Below are 20,147 nucleotides of genomic sequence, written 5' to 3' on the forward strand. Positions count from 1 at the left end.
TCTTCTCACTTGGTAATGGTAATGACATTACGAATTAGCATAATTATTTAAGTAATAGCCCTAATTGTGTTACCAAGTGATCAAAGTTATCAAAAATACATTCGAGATTCATTTCATGTATATTTCTTCACGTAAAACCTACCCTCAAAGCATTGTAGCTCTTGAAGTATAATTGAAAATTGACATTAATTTCATTAAAAAAAATGTTTTACATATGATTCCCATTTTTTCAGGGGCGTCAAGGAACAGACTAAGAAAACCAAAGGCACTACTAAATCAGGTATGAAGAGGCTCACGTCTTTAGTGCACAAATAAGTACACAATATTTTAACGTTAGGCTTATTTATAACTGCGATCTATTTAGTAAATACAAGGGTGGTCACTGTAGGACAACGTGTGTTACAGTGCGTAAGGTAACTATTACACCTGATATGTATAATTCGTAAGAAAACGTGACCCATCATTCGATATGCATTGTCTTTGTAAATACACTGCAAATTTCTTTTGTCTTTCCACTTGTTGGTACACTCAAACAACCATAAACGGTGAAAGCACATTGTGTATCGAATTGGTTTGTTCTAGAATGAAAAGACTTTATGTAACAGCTGATTGATTCGTCGAAATATGTAGAATGTCCAAGTTGGAAACAACTCCATGAGTTTGACTTTTATTATAGAAAGTTGTAACTGTATGTTATATCTTCGCACTGTACCATACCTAATGCATATAATCTGAAACGTCATATAATTTATATGACAGCAAAATTAGTTAATGTGTTAAGACGTCGTGGTCGTCCTCGACAAAATTCATGGCAGCAATGTATTTTAATGTTACCAAATTGATCTGTGGAGAATTCATTCGAATGTAAATTATGTGTAACAAGTACGAGAAAAGAGTTCATATATCAAAATAAAGAATACCTCTCGGATTCAAGATAGCAATCTCATGTGTACTCACGTGTACTCCATGTTTCTGGCTTTCGACCAAGTTATAATTGATTCATAGAAAGTGAGGCTATAGTTGAGCAGAATATTCAAAAGAAAAAGGCGAGCTGAGATGAAAATTAACATACAATTACTCACTTGGCCGCCCAATTGTGTACACTGCATGGTATGCTGTAACAGGTGTTATTGCATATTTGTATATACGGTTCTCTCGTTAGTGAAGTAACTCCGTCACAGTTCCCAATGTTTAGAGATAATATAATATCGTGTATATCGGATTTACTGTATATTATATTCAAATTATACATGTCCGCTTTAAATAGATACATATTAGCCCACCTAAATATTATATTTTACAATTATTCTCAGATTAGAAAAAATATTTTTTCATAATAGTGCTCATTGTTATCTATAAATTGTCTATGCCTTCGGGGTTTGAGGAGGGGTTGACTTCCCAAACGAAAAAAAAACTTATGTATAATGAACTCAAGAGTATTGTACGTTAGTGAAATTATTTTTAAGTTAGTTAATTTTATCAATGCATTGAAAGTGTGAATTTCAGAACGATTGTACCTCCTTACATCGAAGGCATGGATTACCTTTTATATGTATACTAGTATACTCACAATATATACAGGTAGGCATGTAGAGTCGCACATGCCATCGACAATGTCGAGTGATCTTATCGGAGGCTTGTAATTGACGTAGTTTACATACTAATAACTAACGGAATGCAAATTGAGTACTGTCTGCCTCTACCTTCGCGGTACCTCCACCGGTAACTGACGACCTGGTACTTTGTATGATTTCATAACCTACAAATATATGTAAAAAGCAAATTCTATGTATTTACACACTCGAGGACTTTATTAAGACTTTAATAAGTTTAGCTTTCATGGTTTTTGAAATAAATGTTTTTCCTGTTCTATAAAATTTCGATAAGATTTTAAAATTTCGACTTTTTGACTGTGTTCATACGAAAATCAACTGTAATTACTCATCATAAAGTATTTAATATGTAAAAACTTTGAAACACTATTGTTAGGTAGTACTTTATGTCCATTTGCATTCCATAGTAAATTATAAAGTTTGTTGACTGGTATTTGTTAATAAGAAATATCAATATTAGTGTTCCATCTCTCAGCAAATAGTTATGAATCTTTCTTGCCTTATCCAAATAATTTAATCTCGCTAAGCTCTAAGCAATATTTGTCGGTGATACATGAACATATTATACTATCCTACATATTACAATGTTAATTAGTTATGTATTGAAACTATTGTAGCACTGAGTGTTTCACCAAATCAGACTTAGGGACCTATTTGGGCTACCAAGCCATTATCTATAATCAAAAACGTATATATATAACCTACTTTAGTCAGGCGAAAAACGCTCCGAATGTATCATCTTTGGCAACTATACTCGACTGCCTGCAGCTATTTTTCTCATATTATTAAAATACCACATAAACATATTTATGTTGCGGTCTAACGGAAATGCTCAGTACTACGATACTTTACAAATAGGTACTGAGTTGAGAAACACCAATTTTATCCGTTTTAGGCAACTAAATTTAAAAATATTGTAACGTCGTTGTTTAGCTCATCATTCAGATTCCGCGGGTCACAGACTTTTTATAGATCGATAGTATGGGGATATAGGCTATCTTTATAGCTTCTTTATCGTATGATTAATGAACATCCTGGTATCAGAATTTAAACACACCATTGAACATTTCTCGCCGATTTCCTAACGATAATTCCATTCGCCGTTTTTGGCTAGTGATAATTACTTATGTAATTAGAATATCAAGTATGCGTACCAAGAACTAATAAGAAAAGTGTTATCATTAATATCAATAACTATTGACTATATAAATGTCTGTAGCCCGCTGGTCTATTAGACTTTTTTAACCTGTATTCTATTATTACTTGGATCTCAAGTGTTATTCCTACTATTGTGTACCTATTGATATTAAGTATCTTTCTTACTTTTTTATGTTAGTTTAATACTATATGTTACTTAGACATGACACACTTTTGAGATTGTATTAATCTACGGTTTTAATTTCTTAAAAGTGCCGTGTCTATTAGTTTCGCTGTGCTAGATTTAGTTACCATTATTGTTAGCTTTATATACCTTTGTGCTTATGTATAAGATATTTTTATGTGTATGGGGGCTAGGACACATGTGACACATTGTTACCTAACAATAGTTCCATCGACAAAGTGAACACAAGAAGTATGGTATACAAAATCGACCATGAAGGTTAGTGCATGATGGATAGACAACGTTCTAGGGATTGTACTATGACACTTTATAGATTATTCACAATACTTTTACACCTGTTTACCAGCCTAGATCGTTATTTATTTGCACTACAATCCTGTATCTAAATAAGGCCGTCTTCCTATATGATTTTTAACATTTGTGTTGCACGATGTGTCAAGCCTCCAACATAACATTAACTATGTACCTTTCTCTCTACATTCTTTAACTGTAAACAGCATACTAAGTGCATTTATTATTAAATGTTCAATAGACAGTACAGGGCCTGAGCAGACTGGTCGAAAGGTACCATAAAAAACTGATTGAATACTCGTTCCATTTCAGTTCAATTTGTTTTTCTTATTTTGTTATAGCATATGACGGTACAAACATATAGGTACAAAACAAATTATTGGTTAACCATTTAGTCGATAAAAATCTGTATAATTAATGTCTGCTAACCTCTTGTCGTTTTGTGTACCTTTCAACCTCTTTACTCGGTCTCCTTTAATCCGAATGATTCAGCTGTATTTTTAAAGCTTTTATTTCATTTTCATGTTATGATCACCATGAAAAGAAAATGTTGGATACTGAGATAGCACTGTTTAGGCACTCATCGTAATGTCACGTTACATTTGGTAAGCGATTATTTATATTATGTGTTTTAAAATAACGTTTTTTTTACGGGCCGTTTTCCAGCAGATAAAAGTGCAAGAATAAAAATACACCTTGCTTAGCACTTATGTCTATAATAAGCCCTTTAATAGATATTTAAACACCAGTTTTATTTACAATTAAAAGTATATCGATTTTACATCACTTGATACCAGCTATGTACAGTTACCATTACCCTTCACTCAGCTATGTATTATTAACACTAGGTTAACTATGTTTTTACGACGATATAACAGATACAGCTGCGGTAAGCCCATTTACGAGTAATCTGCCATTAAAGCACATACCTTATCCTGTTTGCAAATGTTATGCTGATAATCTGCCAGCAAACCTGATTATTATGTCATTTTTATAACTCATAAGCGTGTTAACAGTTCAATTTCTGTTAAAAGACTAAAAGTGTTATTGGAAATTTGGATCAATCGATTTTTTACGTTCAAGGGCTTGTACGAACACACACACACATACATGTATAACATCTGCAACGAGTGCATTAGTATCCAACTTTTTTTTAACTGGTAATTCCTTTGTTTTTAATTTCATTAACAATTACAGGGTGTTTCTATATTTACGACCGTATTATGAAGTCTTAAAGCCAGTTTTTTTCAATAAATAGTGGTGTCTTCGTGTACGGCTCAGTCACCTGGACTAACAGATCAGTCAGTGGACTGATAGTCACTTGTTTCTTGATTGACGTCATCAGATCAATCGCAAGCAAACTACCCTTAGTTCAGCCGTGGTTTTAAGACTTAGTAAAACGATCTCTGTTACACGGAGCTTTAACCGCTACATTGTTTTTATTGTATTTATAAACACATCTATGATAATTGTTTAATTTGTTCACGTACTGTAGAACGGGGTTAATCAGGACGCTAGAAGTCAATAGACAAATTTGAAATGTCGAATATTTATGTAGATAGATATTCATTCTATATGACTTTTTTCTGTAAAACTTATACGAAATCGTGTCCCTTCACTTTAAGTGTCCGATTTTTCTCCATTTTACGGTATTCTCTAAGTTTCCATGGTGTTGGTCTGTCAGTGTAGAACCTCTACCGATGTTTGAGATACGAGAATGCTTGGCGTGCTTATTGTCAAACTTTTACCGACATGTGATAAAATATTATTGATTATTCTAAATAAACGGGAAAGTGTTTATATTTTTGTTTTATTTTAAAACCATTTCACAATGCCTTATTTAAGAAATAAATAATTTATGAAAAGCTTCGTTCAGAAATCATCAGCGTTTTTTCAGTGAATTATTAAGGCACTATGCTAGTAAGGAAATATTGCTCGTAGGTATATTCAAAGTATAAATCATCTACCTAGCCTATATTTTCACAACTACGGTTTGTTCACCTCCCAGTCCAACCGGATGCAAATAAGTACCAGTCTTTCATGTGGAGCGACTGCATATCTGTCTTCTTTAACCTACCTTTTGTGTTATGACTATCCTTGACGACTGAGCACCGACTCACAATTTAATTTCCCTTGATAGTCAACCAATTCCGACCAGTCGTGCTCGTGCGGCTGTTAGTGACGGTACGATTGCCATATATAAAAAAAAATGTTTTACTTGCCCGCTAGTTGGGATTATTTAAGGCTACTGTACTTGTAGTTTAATTTTTTATCAAGCCATTCGTGTCCTACTTCTAGGCAAAGGCAATTCCACGAACCAATCCACGCGGTTAGCATCACCGCTTACCAAGCCGACCAAGGCAGCGCCAACAGTGCGTGGTGAGCTGTGGCCAGCTTTTACTGTCTAGACGGGTCTCATCAGCCGCATGCTGACATGACCCGTCCAATCACCCCAATCTCATTTTACCCTAGCAACCTTTTTGCAGACGTCAAGAAGTAGTTGCATACGACTACCTACTACTAACCTGCTTTTACCACTAAAATAATTACATGTTTTAGACACAAAACTCAGTTGTAAATAAGTAGGTACTTACTGTCCTGTCTTTATCTTTGCTAGCAATGAAATGTATCACACCTGCGCAATTTTTTATGCTACGGTTTAAGCGGTCGCTAAATGTTTGACCTTTTCCGATAAGATCCTAATTTATTTATCGATTTCGAATCACCTGAAGACTTGGGAAGAATGCATTTCATTTTTATTTTTTATAAGCCACATCATCTAGCCTAGCCACATAAAAATTCAAAAAATAACACTCAAATTATGCAATAAAGCATTTTTTGTATCACACAAATCCTAATAGGAAATTCCGAAGACTTTTAAGCCGGAGCTTGAACACGCCGTGACCATTGTGCTCATTATTGTGGTGAGCTGTACCTCGCTATACTCGCCTGTTCATTCTAACAATGTTGATAATTTCAAACAAAAAAACCGTGTGAGTATGTATAAATCCATTAATAAACCACTGGGCCTCCTTGCTATCCCTTCACACAAACCTGAAATTTTGAGTTTAGGCCGAATTCCAACAAGCTTATGCATTGACTGAAGTACAAAAACGCTTTATTAATGTTCATAATTAACATAACACTAGTCAGCTACAAATTAATAAAAGTTCACAAAATAAATTTGTAACAATCCCGTTAACATAAATAACACAAAGCTCATTAAAACGTTTCAAGAATATCAAGCTATCTTCCAGCGAAGGGCAGTGTCAATTCTCACAATTCTTTTAAATGTTACAACGGTGTCAAAACCATTGCTGACCCCAAATTGAAACCATCACCTGCACGGCCCAGGTGCGCCCGCGCAATTAATACCATCCTCTAATAATAGATACACCTCGCAACAATAATTTATTTGTTTTATTGTCTTTATCGCTTTCTAAGGAAGAATTCGACACGTTAATCGTTCCGAAAATATATTGTTCTTTTGTCGCGAATTGCATTTCTCTTTAAGGCCACATTTTTAATCTTAATTGAAATATAGATGGAAGTTTTATAATGTGTTTATTATGTAGGGTGGAATTTATTGTGTGAATAAACACATTTGCAATGTTATCTTTGTTTATTGGGCTTTACCAATTTGGGGCAAATGAATTTCCTGTGGGAACTAATGTTGCATCTCAGCCTATGCCGAGTGCTTTCTGCGATAGATTACTGACTAATGAGGATTTTTTTAGACTCAAACATCCGTGCTTTTTTAATTATTATACTATGTTTTTCTTCATATATATATGTAGGTATGGTGTATATATGTATGTATGTATGTACTCATATATATATGAAGAAAAACATAGTATAATAATTTAAAAAGCACGGATGTTTGAGCATAAAAAATAGTCATTCACTCATTAGTCAGTAATCTGTGAATTACACATTTTTTGATGAGTTAATTTAATAATCTTTGGCAGGCATCTAGGCATTTAATCATAAAGCAGGGACACAAAATTAGTTAAAAGTATTAAAATTAGATAGGTTTTTCTACGTATAGTTAAGTCGTATAAGAAATCATAGAAAACGTATAAAATCTGAGTACAATGACATTTGTTCAGGCCAAGGCTTAACCACGGTTTAAAACCTCAGATGACGCCTCACGCGTAACCTTTGATTAAAAAAGTACGCATATACATAAATTGAGTTTGATTTAATGTCTGATTACCTCGTGCGTCATGTGTTTTATTTATAGTTCAACCGTCAAAGCTGTTAAAGTTATCGGGGATACATCGGTTGGCTTGAGGAGCATGCAAATCACCGCACTACGCTCGGCCGGCATGCGGGCGCACCGCCTGTCGACTCGCTGCCTCACCGCACTGGGGGAGACATGGCTTTCATTTGCATATCGTTTATAAACAATTGGATGTTTAAAATGTCGTATAGAATCTTTAAAATACAGTAATAGTTAAGGGTAGAAAGTTTTTTAACGAAGCACTGCATTTTCTTGTAAAGGCATAAAAAGTTTTCAGCAGAATCTGTTGTCACATTCTTACATAATAGCTCAGAGTATGTAAATATTAAAGAATTGATATAGTAATAGGAAGGCATATAGGCCTAGGCATATTTAAGCTATGTTATAAGGTACAAAGAAATCCTACTTAGAATTCCACTGAGCGGTGTAGCACCTACAATGTAATCTATTCTACTATAAGAGTGGTGGTTACTAATTGAGCTCTGTAGCTCCTTAGATTTACCTAATCGTTCTTGTGTATTAATGATCAGTTCTCAGCTTACAGTAGCAGTCTTGGTGTTCACTTTGCAAAGCGTTATCTAACTAATTTATTAGTCAGATATATTTTAGTTATCAATTATTTACAACGCTAATGGAAATAGAATTGCACTTTTATTAAGAAAAGGTGTTTACTAATGCACGTCGTGATAGATAAAAATTGTCGCCTTCTGCGGCATTTGTAGACAAAATCGGAATGGGTAGTGCTAATATTACGACATTCGTTTATTTTTGCTTGCTTTTCAATAGATAACAAGAGCAAACTCGCAAGGGTGCGTAGCGATGGAAATGTTTGTGAAGAACCAAGAGAATCGCTTCATTTACCTTGCCTAGGTATGCATAACTCTAGTGGAAATGGCTTAGTGGAACTAGATTTTTACACCAACAAAACAAACGAAGGATGTGTAGAAAGAATGGATAGCGGGGCATTAGTGTTGAGGTGGATGGTTTACAAGTTCTACGACACACCGTACCAGCCAGTAAAACATACTCGCACCATAGATTAATTCGCATTTAAACAGTATCCCTACACACCCTTAATGAAACGCGACCTTAATTTTGTATGTTTTATTACCTAATTACTCTAATCAGCGATAAAGGATCTTTACAGAATCAAGAGATTTGTCACCGCAGACCTAATTGCGGTCTTACGATTTAACATTTCTGGAACCAAGTTCTATCACTAAACGAAACAAATATTTTTAATATTTTGCGTGTGAAGTTTTACCCATTTCCACTCTAGTTCCAAGCTGAGTTCAATGTCAGTGGTAGGGTCGCACCGCGGTTGCAACATACGGGCGACCGGGCGATTGTTTTTGTTTTCAAACCTCGTTGACACTGTTCCTATACAAATATTTTTCACAGAAAAAGTAATTCGAAAATTTTGCACGCTTTAAATTGGCTATGAGTTATAATCCGTGTAGGGTGAAGCACAATGAACCCCATCAACCGAAAAATGATTAACTAGCGATTACACTGACGGATGGGCGGCGCGCGCGCACTGGCTTCTTTAACCACAGAGCTTTTAATCTACTACAGCTTTATGTAGACACGTTTTGCGGTCATTTTATTTGAACCCGTTATTTTATTTTTTCTCAATTGTAACAAGGTTGCATAGTCTTTTGACGTCTTTTATAGCCTTGTTTGCTAAGACTCGTATTTCTGTTAGCGCTGAAAAGTAACCCTTGTAACTTATCAAGTCATGGATATTAAATTCATTTTATGGGGATGCTAGAAGAAATAAGCTGAAATTGTATTAGTAAAGTAAGTAATAATCGTTCTAAGATCAGAGCAGCCGCTGACATTAAAAATTAAGGAACCGACATGCAATTTTCATGATCGCATAATGGCAATATAAATAAAAATACCATTTAAAAACGATAATATATGCCTTCATTTTAAAGTCTTAAAGACTTTTATGGGACCATAAACTATCTGTCCGTATTTACGGCTGTGGTTTACAGTTTCATCGATGAGTGAGCAGAGCCGCAGAGCGTTGGATGCGCGGGCGCACGTGCCGCGACATATGGCGGCGCCATACTGTTTGTTTGCCAATCATAACGGACATATTTCATCAGATAACGGCCCACCGCCTCCGACATATTGCATCTATCTAAAACAATGTGTAACAATTAAAGTGTCGTCACGTTATGGGGATTAATCTCACAAACGATTCGTTATGGTTTTCGTCAGAGATGAAATTGGGGTAGTTAGTGAAGCTGGTAATAGATTATATGTAGAGCGTGTCTATTGGCTTTTGTACAGCTGACGTCACATTCATCACACGTAGCTATTAGAATAATTATAATAGATGTATAGTTTTATATTTTATACAAAAACAATTTCTTTTCTGCTGGCACATCTGACTCCCGTATTTATGTGGTAGGTGTTTAGGAATATGTTTCTAAATTAAATTGCTGGAGAAGCTAGCAAGCTTAACCACAGATTGATTTCGCCCCAAGTGGGATAATGATCTAGTCTTATAGTGTGAAAACGACGTAATACGATATGCTGGTCTCCAGCATTTCAATATACAAACATAGGTTTTATTAATGTACGAATGCACGCAATATTTTAGCGACACGAAGTTGATAAGGATTTTATTCATAAGTATTACATTGATCTTAAAATTAAACAAATTCTTATTCAAGGTGCGATGTTTCCACTTTTACTTAAACTTTAATTAATTTGAGACATTTTTTATTTATTTATAGAGGCTACTTCCCTTCATATCCTAATAGAAATTTGAAAGCTTTTGATATACCTCAGTAACAACCAAAAATCTAAGCTCCTAGTTCTTTCGTAAAGCTCGTCCGCGGGGATTCCTAACACTCGCGTGCTTGTTTAATTCGTAACGGTACATAAACTCGTCGTTTTAAGTGCAAACAATTATACTAACACCAGGTTCGAACAAACGTTAGGTCCCCCTGTTTCATTGAACGAGACCAATTGATATAACCTGCAATTTGGAGAGGGCACGAGCGCAGGCGCATGTCGGCCATATGGCGTGAATCCATCGCCGATCCGAGGGACCACCAAACCTTACAGATACATTATGCGCACCAAGGAGTCTTTGATACTAGAACAGACCTCTTTAGTAGCCCTATGTTTAGTTTCATTAGAATTATGTGAAGGTAATATCTACTAATGCGGAAAAGCTAATGACAATACAAGTTACGCAGAGAATTAAATTTTAATAGTAAATATTCGACAATAAGGCTTGTATAATTAGGGATGCGCATGTGTTAAGTAAAAGAAACTTAAAAATAATTTATTGATATTATTAATGTCCTCACTATACTGTCTTACTTATTTATTACTTAATGTAACTTGACATTCAGTCGCACATGGCCATAAACAACAACGATTGATATGGAAATCGAAACCCATCAACTGTTTCGTATCGATGTTAAACGTTGTTCTACACAAATAGGTAATAAACTTAAACCTGTAACGCTTAACTATCCATCTTTACAGTGCGGTTAATAAATTAAACATTAACCATATATTATTTTGATTGCTTACCTACTGAAACACTTAAAGGTGTTGCGACTAAAGAAAAAGTCAGTGAATAATAATGGCAAGGTTTGCCCGATCCAGCAACAATGTTACTTTACCCATAAACGGAACCCCACGAGTTTTTTGAATAACGAAACCTCCTTGAATTTTTTAGAACATCATAAGGCATCTTATAAAAAATGTCGCGGTTTTATTTTCCACATGACTCTAAGGCGATGAGAAAGTTTTTACTAAAGTTTTTGTATGCCTCGAATCAGAAATAGCTCCCAATAAATAAATAATAATTCTTGTTCTTGGTTCACATAACTAGAAATTAGTCCTTTGAGACTAACGAAAATAACTTCGATCGTATAAATTTCGATACAAAGTTTTTACCAATTTTGCAACTAAATATTTAAAGCTTTAGGTAAGTAAAGTTTTATAGATGTAATTACTACCTTGAACTGATTCTACATCAAAGTAGCGAAAACATCTGTAGATCCTTTTAACTGAAGCTTGCGTTTATTATAATGGTTTAACTTTACTGCTGATAGTAAATGGTACTAAAACGTTTTCATAAGTCCAGCTATTAAGCATTACAGCTGAATCCACTGTTATCAAGCTAGAAATCATTAAACAGTAACACATTGAAATAATCAAACTTAAGCATACACACGCATATAAAACCTTATTTCATGAAACTCTTTGTTAAAAATAATTTGAGATTAAATTCGACCAGTTCTTTTTTTTTTCAAAATTTTAATGTCTACCAAAATATATAAAAATAAAAATGGATAATTATGTTATTTTAATAACCCTGTAATGTCCATTGCCTTTGAAGGTTCGATACATAAGGCAAACCTACATTATGCACGCATATCCATTAGGCTACTGGAATCGTTGATGTCTTTTGTTCTACACGCATATGCACATTATGTGAATGCGCGCAATGTGCACTTTTGATATTTCATATAATTTTAGTTTTTCTTTATACATATAATATAATCTTAGGCAAGTAAAATCTGGACATGTTTTTTTTAAACTATGTCGCTGCTTGCTAATTTTTTGTTTGAGTTTGTGCAGAATCTGAGCATTCTTGCCTTAAGAATTCAATTAAATTGTCTCTAATTAATTAGGTAAGGTTTACCCAACATTTAGAGTTTCCTAAATTGGTACCTACATAAAGTTATGCCAATTTCGAGAATCAAGTTTGATCAAAAGACATATCCAAAAAAATACTGCCCAGCGTCATTTTCCACAAGAACAAAGTCGCTGGCACAGCTAGTATTTAATAGAATCTACAAAACTGTTGCATTTTAAACATCTTGTCTTTAATAAAAATACCTATATAGAGATTACCCGTTATACGTATGAATGAAAAGTAAATGTTAAACCAACCATACATCATTATTAATAACTGTGCATCAATTTTACAACCACTCAATACAGGTTGCGATCGGCGAAAAAAGGTTCGATCCGAGCGTTCTAAATTTAATGGCGCTTTAAAACCTGTAATGACGTCACAGTTTATCCGTGGGAAAATGTGAAGTGAAGCTTTAATGAATAAATAGTCGTTGCGTTTGGACGGTTAGCCCGGATCCTTGTAACGTCTAATGTTCTATTGTTAATATACTATGTACGTCACATACTAGCGCCGACACTTAAGTGTATTCTCATGTAACAGCCACGTGTGCATTTTATTAAACCACAGGGTAAATTGGGTGTGAAGGAAACCTGTTTAGTAATGTACGTGAAATGGAAAGTGAACCCATCATAATTTGTAAATGCCTCTGAATACGAGCGTTCATTGAAACCAGAACTCGCATCTTTATGTTGGCTCGCGGCAGATGTTTGATGATCGGAAACAATGACTGTACTCAGTGAATGATGGATGTTACACGACATTATGCAACTTTGCTTTAAATAATGGACCGAATAAAATCAAGTTGAAAATCGTAACCTAGTGTTACCGCATTATTGATAATTAAATTTCTAGACGATAAGTAGCCGTGCTCACGTCGTAGCTAAAGACAAGAAAAACTTTAAAAGATTGTAATGAGCGGATCTCAAACCGCAATTTTATATAGCTCAAAGGCAAAAGAAGTAAAAATCTGTAAGATATTTACATAATAAACGCGCGCATCGCAGTTGTCTTATATCGAGGATGATTGCCGACTGTCGATAGATAATTACCGCAGATGCTATCTCAGTAAGTAGACGCATTAAATACACAGTATTTGTAGCTTTACTTACAGTACGTACAAATTATGAATCATATTCAAATCAAAAAGTCTATTGACCGATATACATGACAATTATGCACCCGATCAAGCAGCTGCAATTAACGAAAAACAATAATTTATTTTCAAAGTCCTGAAATTGATTGACTCTTTAATTGATTGACAACCATGTAAAATCGTTTAAGCACCTTGCAAACATCAACATGAACAAAAGCAATACAGTATACAGATAAATAGCAGGCTTCTTGTGCGTCGATTAACTCTGAAAGGTGGATTGCGACACGCGACGTGCGAGGCGCGCGGCGGCGGCGGCGGCGGCGCGTACACCCGCACCGGCTAGATCCCACCACTTACCGGCTAACCCATTTATACGCCGCGTTGAAAACAGGACTAAATGAATTAATGCAAATTTATACTATAAAAATTGTCGCAGGTGCGCCAGGACGAGTTCCAGCCATCGTCGGATTCGATATAACGCGCTTGCGCCGCGCGAAAGTTTTATTTATAACCGCGTAGCCAGCTCAGCTATTATACGCACTACAAGCACTTGCAATTTGGTGGGAAATTATTCACTTTCTACATAACCCAACTTACTTCACACCTTTTACGCCGAAAGACGAATGCACAATATTTTAAGTTTTATCACAATATATCTGAAATCCTAGATGTTATTTTTTGTATTTTATGATATAGGTACCTATAGCATATATATATATATTCATGCAACCTGTATTAATCGTAAACCACAATCTTTGGTTTTAAAAACTGCAATAAAGTTATTTTATCGAATCAAATATGGATATATTAAATAAATACCCGGCCGCTTGCTATGAGTGCTTCCAGATTATGACTTTAAATGTAATTGAAATCGTAAATTTTTATCTTCATTGATATGGAGTCGCCGTCAAAGCTACATTGATATTAAATAGGTCCCTGTCTTCATCGGGCAATCATTTTAATTATGCATATTTAACAGTTTTATAAAATATCATTATTTAATAATTTTATTATTTTCATTTACCTAGCGTTTAGATGTTATACCATAGACCGTACCACTGAATAACATAGACCGTACGTAACATTCGTAATGATTTTTGACCGCGACGACAATTAAATACTACTCTATTCTCTTTGACTCTACCGGACTGCAAAATAAATCATTTTCTTATTTTAAGATACTTTTTTTCAGATCCATTTATAAGATCTTCTGTTTATAGAAACTATGGTATAGTAGTATCTAACTTTTTAGAAATCACACCACATTAGCTTCCTTTTTGCGGTAATTTGCGATAACCTACATATTGGAATCCAAACTTCTGTGTTCTCAACATGTTACATTCATATGTTTCCCTTTGCTCTAGTCTAGACATGTTTTGAAGAATTTACAGTCATGAAGCTTCCATACAAAAGCGGAGCAACGAGTAATCTATTGCTTATTTGATTGCGTAAACTGGTTGAACGCCTGACGTCCGTTGAGGCGCCGGCAGATGGCGCTATTACTAGTACAAGTGTCGCCAGCGATCCGAAGCGCATCACTCGCCTTCCAACACACTTGTCGCACAATCATAACACATGAAATTCATGGCCGTGCCTACTTAATTGAGGCTTTGTTGCCACTACCACATGCCGTAGCCGCCGCCACTTAATTGCAATCGGTTTTAATAATTAACTGGACAGAACGACCGTGGCGCAGACTGTATCGGAAAACATCTTTATTAAATCGTTGACTTCTGATAGCAATGTGTTTTGTTTTGTTTTATTGTGTTCTAAGTTATAGATCCTTTTATACTGAATACTTTAGTTTAGATATTTTTTAAATACTTTTTTTGTTTGCGTTTTTTCCTTTTATAGCCTTTTAAAATTAAAAAAAGAAATGCAACAAATAAACTTATTATTTTTTGAACAATCGGTTGTTTATGAAAAATTTGGGATGACATGGTTTCATGGAAATCTGCCCACTACAAATAGAAATTTTTCCAATGGGAAATAAAATCGGGATAAAAACTCCAGTTTATAAAGTTTCGTCTAAATCCGTTGTGGTTTTTGTGTGAAAGAGGAACAAACATCCATACATACAAACTTTCGGGTTTATAATATTGGTAGGATGAACTCAATTGGAGGAGGCTTTTTCTTTTAAAAAAAGCTAGTGGATTTCTACAAGAATTAAGTAATGTCATATACACCATTTTTTTCCGATACCTAACTAGGTCAAGTTCATACCGACAACGTTTAAACGTCAAAATATTTCACTTAGCGCAAAAATAGATATCTAGAAACCATCAACCATGTTTTACAAATAAAAATATATTTTATCCTTTTTTTAACATTATCAATGTAAAACTGATCAATATCTTCAAATATATAAAATTCCCGTGTCACGATGTTAGTTACCATACTCCTCCGAAACGACTTTACCGATTTTTACCAAATTTTATATGCGTATTCAGTAGGTCTGAGAATCGACTAACATCTATTTTTCATACCCCTGAGTAATAAAGGTTGGTCACACAAAAAAAATATATTTTATTTTTTGGACGAAATTGTTTGTTTTTATTAATTTTATAGAGTGGCATTAAAAATACGTACAACTAGAAAAAAAAATCGGCAAAACAACATTTGCTGGGTCAGCTAGTAAACTATAAATTGAATAAATAAATTTTACTTATTAACTAATTTATGGAATTATGCTACAAACTATTAATCTAATTCTGTGGTCTATCACCACGTCTTAAAGTAATATTATAATGGTTGTGGACATGTGACAGCGGAAAACACAGCGTAGAGCGGCATCTCTTTTCCACAGCCCACTTTAAGATGGGTCTGATTTCTTCCTGATTCCTTTTATTTCGGGTCTAATTTTTACATAACATTTCACATACCCTAGGACTCTCACCATGTATGAAGGATTGCAACGCATTGCCATACACCGACACAAACACGCGGTTGACGTAGCACGGCGGTTCAGGTATAGTCAGTAAGAGTCTGACACTACCCATTTCCTCCCCCAAGGGAGTGGGTGTCCATGAGGATTTTTGGGCGGCTCCCCCGCCTTGCCAAAAAAAAATGGACTCTCACCATAAAATAATAGCATATGAACTAAATATTTCAAAATCACGTGACTAATATTCACGTGCTCGCTATTTTCACTATAATAAGAAGACAATTGTATAAAAATGTTTATACAGGTGTAAGATTTAGTACACAATCACGGAAAAACGGAACTGATTTATTTTATTCTGTCCACATTTCTTTGTTAAATTAATTAATTCTGATTAATATGTCACGTCTTGGTATTGTTTGGAATATCAGTTATTTAAGAGATACATTAACAAAATATTTTTTTAAATAAAATTAAGTATTAAGCATACTAATTGACAGTTGCTAGATCAATTATATTGGAGGATACCATGTATTTGCCACCAGTTTATTATGAAAATTAATTTCATTTGCCTTCTATAGATCCCTCAGTGCCGTGAGTCCGACTTGCACTTTTCCGGTTTATTTGAAACGTCTATCAGTTTTTAGTTGTCTGTTGATCAAGTGGTTTGTGGCCCTGACTGCTATACCGGATGTCGTGGGTTCGATTCCCACTCAGGACAAATGTTTTTGTGATGAGCACGATCATTTGTTCTGTGTCTGGGTGTAATTTATCTATATTATGTATTTATTTATAAATATATAATTCTGTTTATCAGTTGTCTAGTACTCAGAATACAAGCTTCGCTTAGTTTGACACTAGAGGCGCTGTGTTGGAAATGGTGGAATATAAAATTAATTAAAATTAGGTAGCGTTTAAAAGAATGAATATTGTATCATAACTACCTATTTAACATGACTTATAATTATAATTAAAGTCTAAACCAATTATTGCATGTCCCTAAGATATACTATGGTACCGACTTAAAGCCATGAAAACCATCATTAGTTATAGATAAAATAATTGTTGCTAATTAGCTGCCGTGCTTATTGATTGATTTGTGAGGTCAGTCCGACTGAAGCAGCCGTTTGTTACATTACGTTACTAGACGAAGTGACTTGTAAAAGCTATGATATGTATTATTCTAATTGCCTTTTGGTTCTTTGTTACTAATGGGTGCCAAAGACATGATGTCTTGTTTCGATTACTTTTATTAACTGCCTGTTTCCACCGACTCCACCTGAAAACAATCCCACGGGAACATAAAATTGGGATGAAATCTCAAAACTAGTTTGTGTTACACTCAACTTTTGAGTTTTCAGGCTATTTAAGGCATCTAGGCTTTAAACTATCTGTGTACTAAATTTCGTCTAAATCCGTGTTTGCTTGAAAGAGTGACAAACATCCATCCATACTTAGAAACTTTCGCGTTTATAATATTAGTAGAACTAACCAGTAAAAAAAAAACAGTAGACAATTGATAAAAATACTTTTATCTAGTTCTTAATTCTAAATACAAACATTCTCGTATTATAGATAACAAATAATCGTTCTCATCATACAAATATCTTTCCTGGGATCGAAACCTGGGATGAAACGTCACGGGATTTCAGTTGAAACTTTTATAGAGACATTGGATTCTTGTTTTTCTTAGCATTGTATGTCATCTAAATTACTAGTAATAACGTGCACCGTGGGAATGCGAATAAGACCTTCAGCGCGGTGTGAAAAGCACTGAACCTCAGGTCATTGATTTATCGAAGGATATCGGTAAATACTCGACACTTGGACATCGAATCATAAGTTTTTATTAATGCTCACACCGGACATAAAAGTAAAGAATACTTTTGAAGCTTTATATTAAATGAAGAGCTTAAAATAATTGGGTGTATTATTAAGTTTAAATGTTTGGCAAAATAATTGTAGAGATAGACCAATATAAGGCTACTAATGGCTAAATACATATGTCTTTCTTCTAGTTAAGTATTCAAACTGAATATCGTACAGAATCTCAAACTCAATTCGAAGCAATTTATATCCACATTGTGACAATGCATTTTTTCGATAGAGTTACTTAATAATATCACAGAAATGTGCATAACTCTTATAAATTGCCTTGGCCATCGCATCTGCGCATACATTTAGGTGAATAATTTATAAATGTCAATCGACAATAATTATTGCAATAATATGTAAATTTATTAGTGGGCCCATAATACGTACTAAATGCAATCATGGCCGGGCCGTGCTATACCCATAGGCATTCATAAAATCTTGAAAATATCATCGTTTATGAATAGCGTCATACTATATACAATTAAGTATAGCAATATGAAAGCTTAACATTGGCACTCGGCTTACGTTTTGCATATCTTTACGTACAGTTAAACGGAATCGTTAAAAGCATTTATGACATTATTCTGATACAGTCATCATCAGAATTGTTTTAGAATGGACGTTCGCACTGGTGTGAATGTCTTTATTCGTACGAGAAAAGATTCTTAATGTTCTGTGTCTAGCATTCTGACTCATCTACGACTTCAGATACTACGCTACCGATACTAGACTTGCAAGAAAATTAAGTTACTTATGAAAATATATTTTTTATATAATGGTAGATTCTATTGACTTGGCTAAAATTATTTTAAAACTTTTACGATTTTTATTCCATAACGATATAATACAGATACTATCTACTCGATATCTAACCTCGGAATAAAATAAAACGATAGATACTTATTAAATATATAAAAATAACTTTTATGAAGGTCTGAATTAGTTGGGTTGCTATAGAATAATATTACACTTTTGCGGCTAAGTGTACATAAATATCTGTGAAGATGAAGCTGTTAATGATAATAGGTAAGGTACGAGTAAGTAACTTCAGTAGTTTGACACGTTAGTGGGAAACCAGTCTTAGATTCCGATTTAGCATCAAACTCCAGCCTTATCTGCGTATCAAATTTATTTTAGCTACATACAATGGCAGATGTGACATTTGTGGTAAAATCGATTAAAAAAAAATCGTTGCACAGAGGTAGCAACACAATAATTACTTGCTGCTAATAAAACATTTTGCGAAAAAATGGAAGAAATCTTTGCTTTTTTATCGTAGTAGAATACTGACGAACGCCACGTTTATCACAATGTCTGAAAGTTCTCCTAAGACTTCTATAGTTTAACAAGGAAACGCAGCTCTATGCGTTGTAACGTGCAGTATCCTCACCTTACTTTCAGTAGGAGGTTTTCTAAGAATCCATAAATTGATGGAATCTCAAAATATTTCTTTAGGATTAGCTTAAACGTGCCTACTTTATTAGGTATGTTTGGGTGAATACGGAGTTCAGACTCTAATAATAAAAGAATATCCGACTACAAAAACTTTGCCCACTTATATACATAGATAACTTTCATAAAAGATGATAAAAGCGAAAGCTGTTTACAACTGCACCGTGCTGGTTAAAACCTCTGCCGAGAGCGCAGGACACGTACAAAAAAGGTTGCAGCTATTTGTTAACCTATTTGCAAGCTTTTAATATCGCTTCATGTCGAGAATCTTGAGATTGCAACGAGCAGTTTACATAAGTAGCCTATCTTCACGCATAGTTAGTTAATAGAGATCACCTTCAGTTCTAATTAAGATATTAGCTGATCAAACCTACTTGGTGATTATGAATACAACAAAGTAGCTATGTAAACATCTGAATTCTTGTGACGTGAATTAAAAAATGAAAGGATGGTAGAACAGATGTAGAAAATGTATACCGTTGCACCCACATTTAAACAAAAAAAAATGGTTTAAATTAGGTACATAAACGACGAGTAACTTAAAAAACAGACCTGATTCCAAAAGATCTGGTCAGTAACTAAAAAAATAAGTCGACAGGAAGAGGAAGTAACGTAGGTGCGAAGATGCCGCAGGGCCTTGTGAATCAAAAATACCGGCAGCGATGAAAGCGTTTTTTTT

The 20,147-nt window shown here is 34.4% G+C and overlaps 1 protein-coding gene across 4 annotated transcripts in view; it reads left to right on the forward strand.

Moving 5' to 3' along the window:
- The window catches only part of LOC113493459 (schwannomin-interacting protein 1 homolog), a 30,953-nt gene extending 25,907 nt beyond the window's left edge, over window positions 1–5,046 (forward strand). For all 4 annotated transcript variants that reach the window (XM_026871455.1, XM_026871451.1, XM_026871453.1 and 1 more), the window contains one exon: window positions 234–5,046. In XM_026871455.1, the coding sequence (XP_026727256.1) occupies window positions 234–254 (21 nt within the window). In that variant the 3' untranslated portion in view covers window positions 255–5,046. The remainder of the gene's footprint in view (window positions 1–233) is intronic.
- The last annotated feature ends 15,101 nt before the right edge of the window (window positions 5,047–20,147 follow it).

This window comes from Trichoplusia ni, chromosome 4, assembly GCF_003590095.1.
Source record: "Trichoplusia ni isolate ovarian cell line Hi5 chromosome 4, tn1, whole genome shotgun sequence".
NCBI lineage: Eukaryota > Metazoa > Arthropoda > Insecta > Lepidoptera > Noctuidae > Trichoplusia > Trichoplusia ni.